General features: G+C 41.4%; 1 protein-coding gene across 2 annotated transcripts in view; it reads left to right on the top strand.

Moving 5' to 3' along the window:
* Window positions 1-2325: 2325 nt before the first annotated feature.
* NAALAD2 (N-acetylated alpha-linked acidic dipeptidase 2) overlaps window positions 2326-12973 on the top strand; it is a 31047-nt gene continuing 20399 nt past the window's right edge. Inside the window, exons 1-8 of one of the 2 annotated variants that reach the window (XM_072338096.1) lie at window positions 2326-2445; window positions 4098-4209; window positions 6186-6372; window positions 7679-7780; window positions 8558-8683; window positions 10759-10945; window positions 12296-12389; window positions 12669-12767. In XM_072338096.1, coding sequence (XP_072194197.1) covers window positions 2376-2445; window positions 4098-4209; window positions 6186-6372; window positions 7679-7780; window positions 8558-8683; window positions 10759-10945; window positions 12296-12389; window positions 12669-12767 — 977 coding nt within the window. In that variant the 5' untranslated portion in view covers window positions 2326-2375. Of the gene's footprint in view, window positions 2446-2967; window positions 3190-4097; window positions 4210-6185; window positions 6373-7678; window positions 7781-8557; window positions 8684-10758; window positions 10946-12295; window positions 12390-12668; window positions 12768-12973 lie in introns of those variants that run through there. The other variant, XM_072338088.1, reaches the window with a different exon arrangement.

Genomic DNA, 12973 nt, shown 5'->3' with positions numbered 1-12973 from the left:
TTCTTTCATGTGACTCACAGCAGGTCCTGAGGGTGGGGGACTTCAATACATAGAGCAATATCATTCAATCAGAGGACTGTAGGGTAATTCAGGCCTGAAGATAAATCAGAGGTCTGTAGCCCAAACTGCTGTTCAAAGCAGGGTCAGCTTTGAGGGTAGATAAGATTGCACAGGACTTCACCTTGTCTGATCTTGAAGAGCTCCAAGGACAGAGACTGCGTAACCAGTCTGTGCAATGTGCACCAATGCTTCATTGCCTAATGAAGGAAAACCTTTTGTTTCAGTTGATGCCTACTCTTTTTCATGTTCTTTCTTGAGAGACGTTTTGTAGACACTGTTAGGTTTCTTTTGGTTTATGCTTAATGTGCAGTTCTTTACTCTTTCTACCTCACCGGGTACATTCCTCTTGTAGAAGAAAGGGTCAAAGTCTGCAAGCTGAACTTAGCTGCCAGTAATGTAAACTTTATTTTATCTGGAATCTGATAAGGGACTTCTGAAGTTCAAGATAGCAGTCTCCAACTCAAGGCATCAAAATCTGCTGCCCTTTTAATCTAGCAGTCAGACAGACTGCAGAGGTCCATGAGAGAGAGAGAGCTCTGAGGAGACTGAAACTGGCAGAGTCAGAAGGGATCTGTTGACTTGAAATTGCAGTTGAGCATTCCTTGACTGCTAAGTAAGATGCTCAGTGAGATCTATGCAGCTTCTTCTACCTCCTCACAGATGCGATTTTCCATTCCAGGCATGCTGTACTTCAGCTCTCATCGTGTCAGGCTCATTTTTCTCTGGCTTCAGTTATTCTTAGATGTTTTAGCATAGTTAAGACCAGCCAGTACAACTTTGGCTTTGTGATTTAGTAATGTCTCTTGTGAGCTACTCAGGGCATGTATCAGAAAACAGCAAATGTGGAGGACGCAGACTGCATTTCTTATGCTGCATACTTTAGAATTGGTAGTATGAGCAAGGAAGAGAAAGTAAGGGAATTAAAACAAACAAACAAAAAATAAGAAAAAAAAAAACACAAAAAAAAAAAACAGAAAATGATGGGGATGGGGGGGATAAAAAAATGAGCTACAAAAAATACTAAAGAGAACCCCCTCTTCCAGCTTAGGCAGTGAGGAAAATGAAAGTGGGTACAAGAGGTATCGTTCCCTTCTCTTGAAAAACAGTTCTGCACACTCTGTAAGAATCATCAGCTTTTCTGCACCCTGTTCCCCCTTCCAGCAGCAGCTATAAATTCTGTTATCAGGCCTAAACTCCTGTTTCTCTTAGATGAATGGATTTTATTTAGCCTTTAAATGTTGTTTTTCTCATCTTCCTACCTAGTGTGTAGATGAGATAACTAATGTATACTCCTGCAGCGTATCAGCAAGCAATTTCAGTTCTATATGTAATAGATATGATCCAGGAGAGTCAGCAAAAAATGTTAGGCAGTAATGCCACCCCTTGAACTGGCCTCCATGGCACACCAAGATTATTGGAGGCATAGATTCATACTATGCTGGGTTTGCATTTAAATGAAGTACCATGTACTCTGCTTGTGGCCAAACCAAGGAGGCTAAGAACATGCCACAGGTAACAACTAACGGTATTAGAACTTTGTCTTAAACTGTAGAAGCCACTTAGTTACTGCTGTATTAAACATGAGATGCCTGGTTCAGTCTCTGTATGGTGATACTGTGAAGATACAGAAAGGTACAGAATAAATACACTTTGTACTGTCTCATAGTTGCTATTCCTACCTTCTTCCTCCACTGATGCTATCATCATGTGAGCTCTAATTTAGGCATTAATCTCCAAAAGTCTTTGTCACTTCGCTGTCTGTTATGTGCCAATCCCACACCTGTGGTGCTATATAAATGCTAATAATACACCAATATGCTCATTTGCTATATTTTCTGTAGGTGGGATTCCATCTGGTTTGTGTATGTCAAGTGAGATGGTGCGAAAAGGCCTTGCTGTTTAGGATTTGTGGTGGTTTATCAGCAGTTGAGAAAAAAAGAATAATAAGAAAACTGGACTTGCTTTTCATTCCTGATTATTGTTTGAACAAAGACATCCAGCCAGGTGGTCGTACGCTCAAGCTCATGGCTTTGACCGGAATAGAATCCCCAAGTCTTGCAGCTCTTCTTTTGTCTCTGGCCTTTTTCAAAGTGACTGTGACACTAAGCAGCCTTTCCAGCTATTTCTGATTATTTTCCTCTCGGTACAGTCTGAGACACTTGAAGCACTCGGATACTTGATACTTGGAGCTCTGCCATTGCTTTCACAGGATCTGTCTATCTCCTTTGGGCCTTTGGGATCGAGCAGTAAGAGCAGCGTGCATATATCTGGGTTCCCAGAAAAGCTTTCCTGCCTTCATCCTGAGAAGCGGTCTCATGGGCAAGCCCACAGCTCCAGAAAGATCTGCCTTGGCTTCAGTGGCGGACAGAGAGATGCAGAGCCAGGGTAAGTTTCCACAAAAAGCCTTGGCTGTGTCCTTTCCCACAAAATACTGATGGATTTGGTGGAATTAGACTGGCAAAACTAGATCCTAAGAACCTTGTAGTCCAAAATGTAAAAAGCTGGAGGATGTAGGAAATCCTTTGGCAGCTTTGGAAAGTGACATCTGGAAGTGTCCCCACTGGCTAAGCTAAATCATAGCTTGAACTAGTCTAGGTATTTATTGCTTGCCAACATAACCACAGATTACAAAGAGGAGCAATTCAGTGCTTCCTCAGTAAAAAGAAAGCAATTTTCCCTTCCTCTGTTTCACCTCGTGGTCACTTCCACTGATTGTGGTTCAGCTTGAAACAGGAACTTTCAAAAGCAGAAAGTCCTGATAATTAATAATCAGGATAATTAATAGAAAATAGTTTTAAAAGTGACAGTTAAGCACTGCTTGCTGCACAGCCTTTGTTCTGATACACAGGCTGCCTTGTGGGGCGGTTTACTGCGCTCAGAAAATCCTCCCATCCTCATCGCAGGGTCGCAGATTCCTAAGCAGGACACGAGCTGAGGATCACGGAAGCTGGGGGCAGCCGTGGTGCTGAGTGGGGGAGGAGGAAAGAAAGGAGGAAAAGGACAGCAGCAGCTTGCGTGCCCTTCTTGCCTCCCACAGAGCTGCCCGTATGGCCAGGAGCAGGGCCACCCTCTGCACATGGCTGGGCTGCCCCGCGCTGCTGGGCTGCTTCGTGCTGGGCTTTCTCATGGGTGAGTACAGAGCTCTGAGACTCAGTCTGCAGACCTTGTTCTCCACAGACACTTCTATGCGACCCGTGTTGTGATTAACTTCCCATCGAGGAGCTTGTGCTGCTGTTCTGGGACTTCAGAAAACACTCACTTGAAAACGCTCACTTGTTCATCTCTCTGATTTGTGTCTTTTGGGAGGGAGGGGAATACAGCAGTCACACTTCAGCAGAAGAGGAGCTGCAATGAACTGACAGCTCCCTGTAACAGGCAGTCCAGAGAGGAGAGGTTAACTGAAGAGTCTGAGGTTTACGTGACTGCAAAACCTCCGGGATGGTTTTTTTTCTCTTTTAATTCTTATTTTGTGATTCCTTGTGAAGGTCTATTGAAATGCTCCCATTCTGTTGAAGGAATGTAGCCAAGGAGGAGTTTAGTTCTGTAGAACAGCCAGGAGTGGAGCTGCTGAATTTTCCATCCCGTTCAATGCGCTGCGCTACAACTTCAGATTCTTTTCTGCAGTCACATGCAACATTTGATTTTATGTCTAACAGTTCTGTCTAAACTTGTGTTGCAACAGTAGCAAAGGGCTGCAGCTTGAAGGAAGGCTATGAAATACAAACATCGTTGATTTCATTTAGGAGATCGCTGAACAGCAAATTTCTGGTGGTTGTGCTATGGGGATTTTTGTGTCCTAAGCTTCTGCAATTCAGTCAGTGAAATATTTTTTGCTTCTGTTTCACTCCTCTGTTTGAGTCAGCAGACACCGACAGAGGGCACTCCAAGCCCCAATCATCCTCTTGACTTTGAAGTGACTGCTCAGCACTTGTAGGTTCCACGTGGGCTCATAGATGTGAGATCGGGGGCTCTTGCTGAGTAGGATCTTTTCAGTAATAACGACGTATTCATAAACAGCTTTTCAAAATGTGTTTCAGGTTGGTTTACAAAGCCGAGTGAGAAAAACAACAACTCTTCACATGTCTATCAGAATGTGAGACAGAAACTTGTGGATGAAATGAAAGCCGAAAGCATCAAGCGATTCCTTCGGTAAGCCCTGCTCATCTTGCCTTGTGATTAATTGCATCAGCCATGAAAGCCAGGAAGTGATAACATCAGCTCTGAGAAACAGTCCCTGCAATCAGATCGGTTAAGATGCATTGAAAATGCCTGGTTTGTGCAGGCTGTCTGGGGAGGACGGGAGGGAGAGACCCACAACCCTTCTGCTTCTTCCCTTCCCATTTTTGAGTCTGCCTTTTCGGCACACAGGTACTTCCCTCAAGCTGTGTTGCTTTCAGTGCTCATCATAAGATTTCACTATGAAGATTCTCTATTGTCTTCATCTAAAGTAGTATAACTGCTCTTTTCTTCATGACTCTCTGAATCTCCAGCATCAGAGAAGTGAAGAATTTTGTTCTTTGCTCTCAGGGATCATTTTACTTTATGTGGTAAAGACTGATGGCTATTAATTAAATTTCATTGATATCTGTCCAATCTGTCCTTGAATTTTCAGTATAAACAGCTAATCCAGTTAGTCCAAATAGAAAATCTATGCATTCAAAAGGTTACAAAGCTTGCATGCCATTGAGGAATGTGTATAGTTACAACTTGGAACAAGAGATGATGAAGAGGGGTGGTTCAGGTTTGATATTAGGAAAAACATCACCTCAGATAGAGTGAAGTATTGGCACAAGCTGTCCAGGGAGAGGTTGTAGTCACCATCCCTGGAGGTGTTTAGGAACTGTGGAGATGTGGCATTGAGGGATATGGTTAGTGGGCATGGTGGGGATGGACCAATGGTTGCAAACAAGGATTTTAGAGTTCTTTCCCAACCTTAATGATGATTCTATGATTCGTTGATTCAGTGAAATGATAACTACTTCAGTCTGGAAAGACTGGATAATGTCTTGTTATCTGAGTGCCTGAGACTTTCATCAGACCATCTTGTCTTTCTGAGGAGGCAAAGGTCCTTGAGCACAGTGTGTGTGCATGCTTGGTTAAGTCTTGCATGTTGCAAATTGTTATTAAATATACTTTTTCTCATCATAACACATAAATGCAGCTCTCTGAAAACATCTAAAAATGCTAAGGATGTAGAAATAATCTCTTGCATTGCTTTATATTTCACTTGAAATTAAAAATAAAAACATTCCTGTGTATGTTTTTATCTGCTGCGGAGGAAGAGATAAATTCTCACAAAGTCAACAAGTATAACCTCAGGTTAATAGTATGTTGGTATTCAGAATCTAAGTCTGCACCTGCATTATAAGCATCAAAGGGTTATTGGCACATTTGATTTCTGTACAAATACTCGCAAGGCAAGAGGTTTAATTCTAATATCAGTAAGTTTTCTAAGGCTGTAGGCTTTATTTGTTTTGTATTTGTTGCTCTTCATGGATAGGAAAGTTCCTGAAGGTTATGTCCCAGTGAGAGTCTAGTTTATTTAAATGATCAACCCAATAAGCATGATTGCATTCTCTAAGGAAATGACTAACTGACAATGTGGCTAATGGAGATGCTGCAGTGGATGTCACATCTTTGACTCTAAGAAAGTTCTGGGCATTTTCTCCTGCAGCGTTCTCATGTGAAAGCTGAGGAGGAGCGTACTGAAGAACAAGCTGTTGGGTGGGTGGAAAATTATCTGAACTGACATGTTCAAGGGGTACTTATCAAAGGTATTTGGGGCCATTTGTTAATGGTGATTAACTGTACCTGGCATCCATGAGTTAGCCATTAACAGGTGGCCTGTTGGAAGTCCATACTGCTTGGCACCCCACTGGTGAATGTCTGCATTCCTCATAACTGATTTATCTTAAGGTCTCAGGAAAGATCCTCTGTTCTGACTCCACGTTGTGCTTATCCTGATGCAGACTGATAAGCAATTACAGTATTCAGCCTACATTTTTACCATGGGAACTTGCTTTCTGTACACATGGATTGGAGATGAGCTTTAATGCACCAGTCTGAGTTGGCTGCTGTGTTCTCCTGCAGTTAGTGTTCACTGGTGACTTTTTGTTTTATTCTAGCTCCTTTACCAAGTTGCCTCATCTTGCAGGAACTGAGCAGAATTTTCTTCTTGCCAAACAAATTCAAGGCCAATGGAAGGAATTTGGATTGGATTCAGCAGAACTTGTTCATTATGATGTGCTGCTTTCCTACCCAAGTGAAACGCAGTCAAACTACATCTCAGTAATTGATGATCGAGGGAATGAGGTGATATTTTTAATGATTAAGCTATATTTATGTAAGATCTCTTTTAAGAAACAGTGTCTTCCTCTATCTTCCCACTCCCTCATCCCAGCACTGGGCTTGATAATCATAAAAAACCCAGTGGAAAGAGAACTCAAATGTAGAAATGATTTTCCAGTCTGTGCAGTAGAACAGAATAGTGTGGCTTAGATCTCAGTGCCTCATACAGAAGAGAAAGTACATGAGGATAGGCAGGGACTCAACACATGTATGCCATAACGTGTAAGAATGACCATACTGGTTCATGTTAGGGATACATCTAGACCAATATCCTCTTTCTGCAAACAGCTTTAAGTAGATACCCAGGCAAGTTAAGGAAAAAGAAACATGTTTAGTGTGCATAATTCGTGGTTGCATCACATTCAGAGAACATCTTTAAGAATCTTTATTAGACCCCTTCTCCAAGTATTTAGTTGGACAGTACCCTCATTATCTCTCTGATCCAAGTGCCTATCCAGGGTCTGCTTGAACATCTGTACAATTGCTGTTTCCACACATTGCTGAGGTATGCCATGCAGTGCTGCCACTGTTTTAAGTACTGCCTCTTTTCAATTGCTCTGAATGTGAACTTAATGCCTTTCTGGGGTGTTGGAGGTTATAACTCATATGTAGTCACCTTCTACATTTTTTACACCCAGAGGAATTAATAGGTAGAAATGAAGAGGGAAGATGCAGCTGCTAGGGAAGAACCATAGCACATTGGAAGGAATGGAGACCCCTGGTAGGATCTGAGGAATATGTGCTCAGGAAGGAATGAACTTAGAGGTAAAAGAATGGAGAAAACCTTCCAGAAACTCCTTAACACAGCCTCTGATAGAGACTCACAAAGAATAAAGGTAAACCTTGAGACAACATGAGTGATACAGATAAATAGTGGTGAGAGGCTGTGTGTTTAACTGGGGCATAACTACTTCAGAGAGGTGAAGAAATGAATAACAGAGTAGGTGGGAGTTATCACAAGAAATGCCTGTGATGGCATGGATGAACTACGTGTCTTTATATTGTCATTACCTCTTGGCATTTTTCAGCTGCTTCTTTACTTAAGTGACTGATGAGCATCTTCTGACAAGTGGTTGGTATTCATAGCAGCATTATGTTATAAAAATTCACCTATGTATCCTCAGCTGACTTTTCTTTGAAGTTGTGCTTGATGTTTAGCATTCCATCTTTTTTGCTGATAGTTTAAGGAAATTAGCATATCATTTGCATTAATCAAACTTATACCTTGAGGTACATTGCTTGACCAAAAGCTTATGTTATTTATTGATAGATTTTCAATACTTCATCATTTGAACCACCTCCTCAGGGATATGAAAATGTTACTGATATATTGCCACCATATAATGCTTTTTCAGCTCCAGGAACACCAGAGGTAAGAAAGATAAGCAAGAGAATTGTTGACTGAAATTGTGTTTTGAGGAATGCTTGATGGAATGGATTGCTTCAACATTCCAAAATACTTCTTGTAGAAACTTTAACCATTACTACAAGGGAAGAAAAAGACAGCTAGGCCACGTACTGTGTGAAGATTAGAAGGCTATTAGAAAGAAACCTTTTTGAAAGTGCTAGAAATGTGGTTCATGAAACAAGTAAAGAGCTTCTGTTTCTTTGGAAAATTGGACACATTGTGGGTTACTCCTCTCAGTCATGTGTAAAGGATTTCCTTGAGTCTTAAGTGGAAATAACTATAGAAATCATTTTGAAAGACATGTTGGATTGAGTATATGTCTTCAAAGGTTAAAAAATCACTCAAACTAATAATTCTCTGTGGCTAGATCAGTCAGGAGCAACACTGTTTTATAGATATATATAAATATAATTATATAATAGCAACTGTCTGTGTATACAAGCAATAGCACTATCTATCCATGCCACAGAACTTTGTCAGTTTAGCAGACTGTGTTGTTTTTGTTTGTGGCCCTGGTTTGTATGGCTGCTGGGCAGCATTTAAGTGAAGAATTATATAAGAAGGTCAGCTGTCTGACACAAGATTTCCTGTAGATATGATGGAAATATTTTGCTATTAGTTTTATCGCGGCTGGAACTCATATGTGGAAATGCAAAATATATCACACATGAAGAAAACTGAGGAGGTATTTTGTTTGTTCGATGACCAATTACCAACAAATTGATGCTCTTTACTGTGCAGGGAGATCTGGTATATGTGAATTATGGCCGCACTGAAGATTTTTTTAAACTGGAGCGTGAAATGGGAATTAACTGTACAGGAAAGATTGTCATAGCCAGATATGGGAAGATCTTCAGAGGAAACAAAGTAAGTGCTGTTCTTAATTTTTTCTTGTTTTTTTCTTTTTTATTGGTGGGTAGCTGTGTCTAATACTGCTCACAGTAAAGCCAGCAGGAGTTAATGACGAATGTAAGTTGCAATATATGAGAAGAATCACAGAATCATAAAATAGCTTGGGTTGGAAGGGACTTTAATGTTCATCAAGTTTCAACCTCCCTGACACCCTGACACAGACATGGTTGCCAACTGCTAGATCAAGCATAAGATCAGGTTGCCCAGGGCCCCATCCAGCCTGGCCGTAAAAACTCCCAGGGATAGAGCAACCACAGACTCTCTGGGCAGCCTTTTCCAGTACATTTCTTCCATCTCAGTGAAAAACTTCCTTCTTACATCTAATCTAAATCTCCCTGCCTTAGATTTAAAACCATTTCCCCTTGTGTTATCACTGTTGTGTTATCCATGTAAAATGTTTATTTTCCTTCTGTTTATAATCTCCGTTCAAATACAGAAAGGCCTTGATGAGGTCACCCCACTCAGCCTTTGCTTCTCCAGGCTGAACAAGCCCAGCTCCCTCAGCCTGTCTTCATAGGGGAGGTGCTCCAGCCCCCTTGCCATCTTAATGGCCCTCCTCTGGATGCTCTGTAACAGCTCTGCATCTTTCCTGTGCTGGGGCCCCCAGAACTGAATGCAGTACTCCAGATCTGACTTCATGATGGCAGAGTAGAGAGAGACAGTCATCTCCCTTGCGCTGCTGCCACCCCTCTTCTGATGCAGCCCAGGATACTGTTGGCCTTCCAGGCTGTTAGAGCACACTGCTGGCTTGTGTTAAGTTTTCTATCTATCAGGACTCTAAGTCCTTCTCAGCAAGGCTACTCTCAAGGATTTCTTCTCTCATTCTGTATATATGTCTGGAGTTATCCCGACCCAAGTGCAGGATTCTGCACTTTCCTTTGTTCATAGAATCATAGAATCATAGAATTACTCAGGTTGGAAAAGACCTTGAAGATCATCAAGTCCAACCGCAGCCTAACCAGTAGCCTATCTCTTAAAAAACAACCACAAAACAATACCACAACAACAAACCTCTTCTAAGTCATATCCCTGAGTACCACATCCAAGCGGCTCTTAAACACATCCAGGGATGGCGATTCAACCACCTCCTTGGGGAGCCCATTCCAGTACCTAACCACCCTTTCTGTAAAGAAGTTCTTTCTAATATCCAACCTAAACTTGCCCTGGCGCAACTTGAGGCCATTTCCCCTCGTCCTGTCACAAGTCAGTAGTGAGAATAGACCTGCCCCACTCTCACTGTAAGAACCTTTCAGGTACTGGAAGACAGCAATAAGGTCTCCCCTCAGCCTCCTCTTCCTCAGACTAAAATTGTTGAACCTCATTAGGTTGACATAGGCCCTCCTCTTGAGTTTATCAAGGTCTTTCTGGATAACATCTCGTCCTTCTGCATATTAACTGCAGCGATCAGCTTGGTGTCATCAAGCTTGTTGAGGGTGCACTCGGTCCTATCATCTGTGTCACTGATAAAGATGTTGAAGAGTCCTGGTAATGCATCCAACATATCTGCCTTCTTTACAATAACTCGTAAAAGAAGAAAAAATGTTGAGCGTACTAATCTCCTGAGAGTGATATGACTGCAAAATCTTTAGGCAGTTCTTGCAAGAGATTAGTTTGGGGAACAGAGTAGTTTGCAGAGCCAAGGTTTTTGCTACTTTTCATCTAAAGAGCTGCAGTATTTTGTAGGATTCAACAAGGATTCTGATGTACAGACACTGAGTAACTACTCCTCTCACTGTGGACATCAACACCAATAAAAGTGAGGATGGAGGAAAAAGGAGGGTAGTAGTTAGTTCTTTTCCCTCAGTGTTATGCCTTGTGCTTTATCTCATAGCTCTGAGGTGTGATTTAAAGGTGTGAGACAAGTAATGAACTTAATGTCTTTTGTTGTGGTTTGGTCTGCTGAGTCTGCGATCATTTTTACTTTTGTACATGTACATCATCTAAAACTGTGTCCCCGTGGGAGTCAACATTCAAAAGTTATTATTGCACTTAAGAAACTTTATATTTCATAATGCCAAATCATTTTACAGGTTAAAAATGCCATTTTAGCTGGAGCCATAGGAATCATACTTTATTCAGACCCTGCTGACTACTGTGCCCCAGGAGTAGATCCTTATCCAGATGGCTGGAACCTTCCAGGCAGAGGAGTCCAGCGTGGGAATGTGCTGAATCTGAATGGAGCTGGGGACCCTCTAACACCTGGTTATCCTGCAAAAGGTGAGTGACAGATCCGTACCCTGGACCATCGAGTACTTTCTAAAATGCTACTGAAAGTTACCGTAGCTCTAGAAATTCATCTGGTTTTGGTACAGATGCAAAAAGAAAAGCTACTTAGAATGACTTTTAGCAGTCATTCATTTTCCTGTTGCACATTAGATTCTGCCTGTATGTCATTTCGACGGGTTGCTTTTGAGTTAGGTAGGGAAGGTTGCGTTTTTTGGAAAATCTCTTTGCATTTTCTCAGCCTTATAACTCTCAGGTGAATGATTTCAGGTTTACAGACTGCAAAGTAGTTGAAAATGAGTGAAAATTTACAGCTGTTTTTAAATCTCTGTGTTTCGCAAGAGGACAAGTTTAAACTGCATTATAGTCTATCATCAAAGAGGAGTAATAGCTTTGCTTGGAGGTATGCTTTCTTTCTCATCCTAAATTCCAAATAGAAAAACAGTTTAAAATTCTCTATACGGGGTGTAGATTTCTGTAATAAAAATAACAGTGGCCTAGAGACTTTTGACACTTGGCACCAAATGCTTTTCTTGTCCCTATTGGCAGCCTGAATTAAGGTGCCTACCAGTCCTGTCTGCCAATGGGATGGCAACAAAAGGGCGCTTCTGGGGAGCTCACTGGCTTGTGATTATTACTGGGGGCATAACACAACACCATATAGAAAAGAAAAACAAACGTAGCAGGGCAGGGTGTGTGCACCTGGCTCACTAGATCCAGAGGGCCAGTGAATACCTGCAACTTAGGTAAATCACAGAATCACAGAATTGTAGGGGCTGGAAGAGACCTCTAGAGATCATCGAGTCCAACCCCCAAATGCAGCTGTGGATGTCTTCTGAAGCGTGTAAAAGCCAAATGCCAGATTGGTTATTCCACATTCAGCTTTGAAGAGACACAATAATGTAGATGGACAGCAAGTCTAGTCTTCAGTCAAGTATGCATTCAGATTAGGGATATATCCACACCAATAATCTCTTTCTACAAACAACTTTAAGTGGATACCCAGGCGAGTTTAGAAACAAAGAAATATGTCTGATATGCACAATTCTTCCCGTGTCTAGATGTTTTCAGCTTGAGTGTTCTCTGAATGTGATGCAGTCAGTCTCCTTAAGAATCCTCTTTAGACCTCTTCTGGGAGTTGTGCAGAAACACCATTGGATTTGTGATTCTCTTATTATGTTTTGGTTTTCTACAAGCAATATCTAAGAAATGATGTAAGAAATGATTAAGGAATTGATGGATGCTTGAGGCTGTTACATGGCTGCATCGATAAAAAAATCTCAGTTTAGTTTGTTGGCATCTGATAAGAATGCTATACAATGGATATTTGCTCTGTTTTTTTAGAGTACATTTTCCGATACAAAGTTAATGAAGGTACAGGGATTCCAAAAATCCCAGTTCATCCCATTGGATACCACGATGCAGAAGTGTTATTACGGTGAGTATACGTCAGTCCTCTTTGCCACAACTTAGTATTCACAAAGGGACTCTGAGATGTTTTTATTCTAAGATGGTAAAATCTGTAGAGTTCCTTGTATTTCCTGTTATTTTGTAGTAGCACGTGCTTCAGAAATTTCAGATTCAGAGCAATCTGTTTCTGGCATGATGCTTTTAAGAATTCTGTAAGCCCACTTTGGTTTTGGTGCAGCAGCTATTGCAGGAATTTCTGGTTTTAGCCCACTGCTCAACTATGCTTTTCTTGGTATTTACTTAACAGTGCAATGGGAGGACCTGCAGCTCCAGACAGCACCTGGAAGGGAGCTCTCAATGTGTCTTATAACATAGGGCCAGGATTTGTGCACAGCTTTTCAACAAGGTCTGTTTTAATACTCAACTGTTTATTAAAATGGAAAAAATGTCCACAAGAAAAAGACTGTGAAATAATACAACCAGAGGTGTTCTAATAGAGACATACAATCATAGAATGGTTTTGGATGAAAGGGTCTTTGAAGTCGAATCTAGTTCCAACCACCCTGCCCTGGATAAATTAACTTCATTCTTAGTGAACAACACTCAACGATA

The sequence above is a fragment of the Excalfactoria chinensis genome, chromosome 1 (assembly GCF_039878825.1).
Source record: "Excalfactoria chinensis isolate bCotChi1 chromosome 1, bCotChi1.hap2, whole genome shotgun sequence".
NCBI lineage: Eukaryota > Metazoa > Chordata > Aves > Galliformes > Phasianidae > Excalfactoria > Excalfactoria chinensis.
This window is presented reverse-complemented; position numbering and strand designations above follow the sequence as displayed.